Source organism: Otolemur garnettii, unplaced genomic scaffold, assembly GCF_000181295.1.
Source record: "Otolemur garnettii isolate 467f Iridium unplaced genomic scaffold, OtoGar3 scaffold00025, whole genome shotgun sequence".
NCBI lineage: Eukaryota > Metazoa > Chordata > Mammalia > Primates > Galagidae > Otolemur > Otolemur garnettii.
This window is the reverse complement of record NW_003852420.1, coordinates 18,525,778-18,528,385: the sequence shown is the minus strand read 5'-3', so window position 1 is coordinate 18,528,385 and position 2,608 is coordinate 18,525,778. Positions and strand designations below refer to the sequence as shown.

General features: G+C 44.2%; 1 protein-coding gene across 3 annotated transcripts in view; it reads left to right on the top strand.

The window, feature by feature from the left end:
* NDRG3 (NDRG family member 3) overlaps positions 1 to 2,608 on the top strand; it is a 90,776-nt gene that overhangs the window by 53,602 nt on the left and 34,566 nt on the right. For all 3 annotated transcript variants that reach the window (XM_012804147.2, XM_023512140.1, XM_012804148.2), the window contains exons 6-7: positions 593 to 655; positions 2,364 to 2,424. In XM_012804147.2, coding sequence (XP_012659601.2) covers positions 593 to 655; positions 2,364 to 2,424 — 124 coding nt within the window. The remainder of the gene's footprint in view (positions 1 to 592; positions 656 to 2,363; positions 2,425 to 2,608) is intronic.

The following is a 2,608-nucleotide window of genomic DNA, read 5'->3' as shown; positions in this document are numbered from 1 at the left end:
TTTTTTTTTAGAGACAGAGTCTCACTTTATTGCCCTTGGTAGAGTGTTGTGGTGTCACAGCTCACAGCAACCTCCAGCTCTTGCCTCAGCCTTCTGAGTAGCTGGGACTACTACAGACACCCACCACAACACCTGGCTATTTTTTGTTGCAGTTTGGCTGGGTCCAGGTTCAAACTCGTCACCCTTGGTGTATGGGGCTGGCGCCCTACTCACTGAGCCACAGGTACCGCCCCAAAGCTGACTCCTAATGCTGGATATTTATTGAACCTAGACTCCAATTGAAGTGATTTTTAGGGGTTTAGAAGTAACCCTGAGAGAGAACCATATTACCAATTTTTTTTACATGGCTTCCTCTGGTCCAGAGATTGCTCTTTAGGGTATGGAAACATATGGGTTCTTTTGCTTTCTTCTTAGCATGTCAGTCATAGAGAGTTACACAACATGATATAATTGTTTTCACATTACCTCCTTTGAGCTTCTGATAAGAGGGAATGGTTTTATATTATATAAGACTCCTGTACTTTTCCAGCTGTTATAGTGAGTAGGAATTATGAGTACTTTCTAATTCAAGAGATACCCTTCTGGATTTCAGGTACCAGTATCCCACAATGGATGAGCTGGCTGAAATGCTGCCTTCTGTCCTCACCCACTTAAGGTAGGTTCATTCTGCAGTCTTTCACACAGTTGTCTTTTTTTGTTATTGTTTTCTGAGACAGAGTCTCACTTGGTTGCCCTGGGTGGAGTGCTGTGACATCATAGCTTACAGTAATCTTAAACTCTTGGGCTCAAGTAATCCTGCCTCAGCCTCCCTAGTATTTAGAAGGTGACTACCACAATACCCAGTTAGTTTTTCTATTTTTAGAAGAGTTGGGGTCTCTTGCTCAGGCTGGTCTCGAACTCCTGAGCTCAATCTACCCACGTAAGCCTCCTAAAGTGCTAGGGTTATAGGCTTGAGCCATCACACCCGGCCCTTTCACGCAATCTTTACTGACTTTCTATACTCAATTCTATAATGTCTATTCCATAGGATGTGAAGGTGAGCAAAACAGAAAAGTCACTATTCTCCTAGGGTTTAGTGGAGTAACAAGTAAGCAAGCAGTCACAGTAAAGTGCTATGAAAAAGTTAGTGGGGGTGTTGTGATAGAGAATAAGGGCAGGATCTACATAAATAAGTCCAGTTAGAGAATGGGTAGGGTTACCTAGGCTGAGACCTGGAAGACAAAAAAGAGACACCTAGACAGGGCAAGAGGGTTCTAGACAGAAAGAATATGTCCAAAAGCCCTGCATCAGATGACCAAATGGAAAAAGGGCATGGAGTGAAATTAAAAAATAGACAAGGACCAGAAGAAGTTATTCTTGCTGTGGAGAAAATGGTTTGGAGAAGAGTAAGAGACAAAAAGCAGGAAGTATGGTGGTACCCTGGCTCAGCGCCTATGGCTCAAGTGGCTAAGGTGCCAGCCATGTACACCCAAGGTGGCAGGTTTGAATCCAGCCCGGGCCCGCCAAACAACAATGATGGCTGCAACCAAAAAATAGCCAGGTGTTGTGGCGGGCACCTGTGGTCCCAGTTACTTGGGAGGCTGAGGCAGGAGACTTGCTTGAGCCCAGGAGTTGGAGGTTTCTGTGAGCTGTGATGCCACGGCACTCTCTACCCAGGAGGACAGCTTGAGGCTCTGTCTCAAAAAAAAAGAATGGTGGTACCCATAGCTCAATGGGTAGGGCACTGGCCACATACACCAAGGCTGGCGAGTTCAAACCTGGCTTGGACCAGCTAAAACAACAATGACAATTGCAACAAAAACAAATAGCCAGGCGTGTGGCGGGCACCTATAGTCCTAGCTGCTTGAGAGGCTAAGGCAAGAGAATCACTTAAGCCCAAGAGTTTGAGGTTGCTGTGAGCTGTGACACCACACAACTTTACCCAGGGTGACAGCTGAGACTCTGTCTCGAATAAAAAAGGTAGGAAGAACAGTTAAAACTGTTAACAGTAGTCTAGGTAAGGGATAATGATAGCTTGGTATTAGATGCAGTCAGGGGATGGACTGAAGTAGATAGAAACATTCTAGAGGTAAACTTGGTGATAAGCTAGATTCTGAGTGGTATGACAGTGGGCAGTCATGAATGATTTCCAGGTTTCAGTCATATTTCCTGTAGCCCTTAAAACCAACTTGAAAGTAGGTGGAGGTATCCTTTCTTGTTTTATTGGTAGGAAACTGAGTATCAGAAAGTTACCAAGAAAAACTTGCCCAAATTGTCACGTCTAGTAAACGTCAGAGTCAGGATTTGAACCTGGGTTGTATTCCTTCCATTATACAATGCTACCTCCAAATGAAGTTGTCTATGTTGTTATTTCCCATTCACAGTCTGAAAAGCATTATTGGGATTGGAGTGGGAGCTGGAGCTTACATCCTTAGCAGATTTGCAGTAAGTATTTACAACAAATTAACAAATTCAGTACCTTTGAGACATTGATGTTAACTACTTTGTTAAATGACCAGGCACCATTTTAGGTCTTTTTTTCTTTTTGAGACAGAGCCTCAAGCTGTCCCCCTGGGTAGAGTGCTGTGGCATTACAACTCACAGCAACCTCCAACTCCTGGGCTCAAGC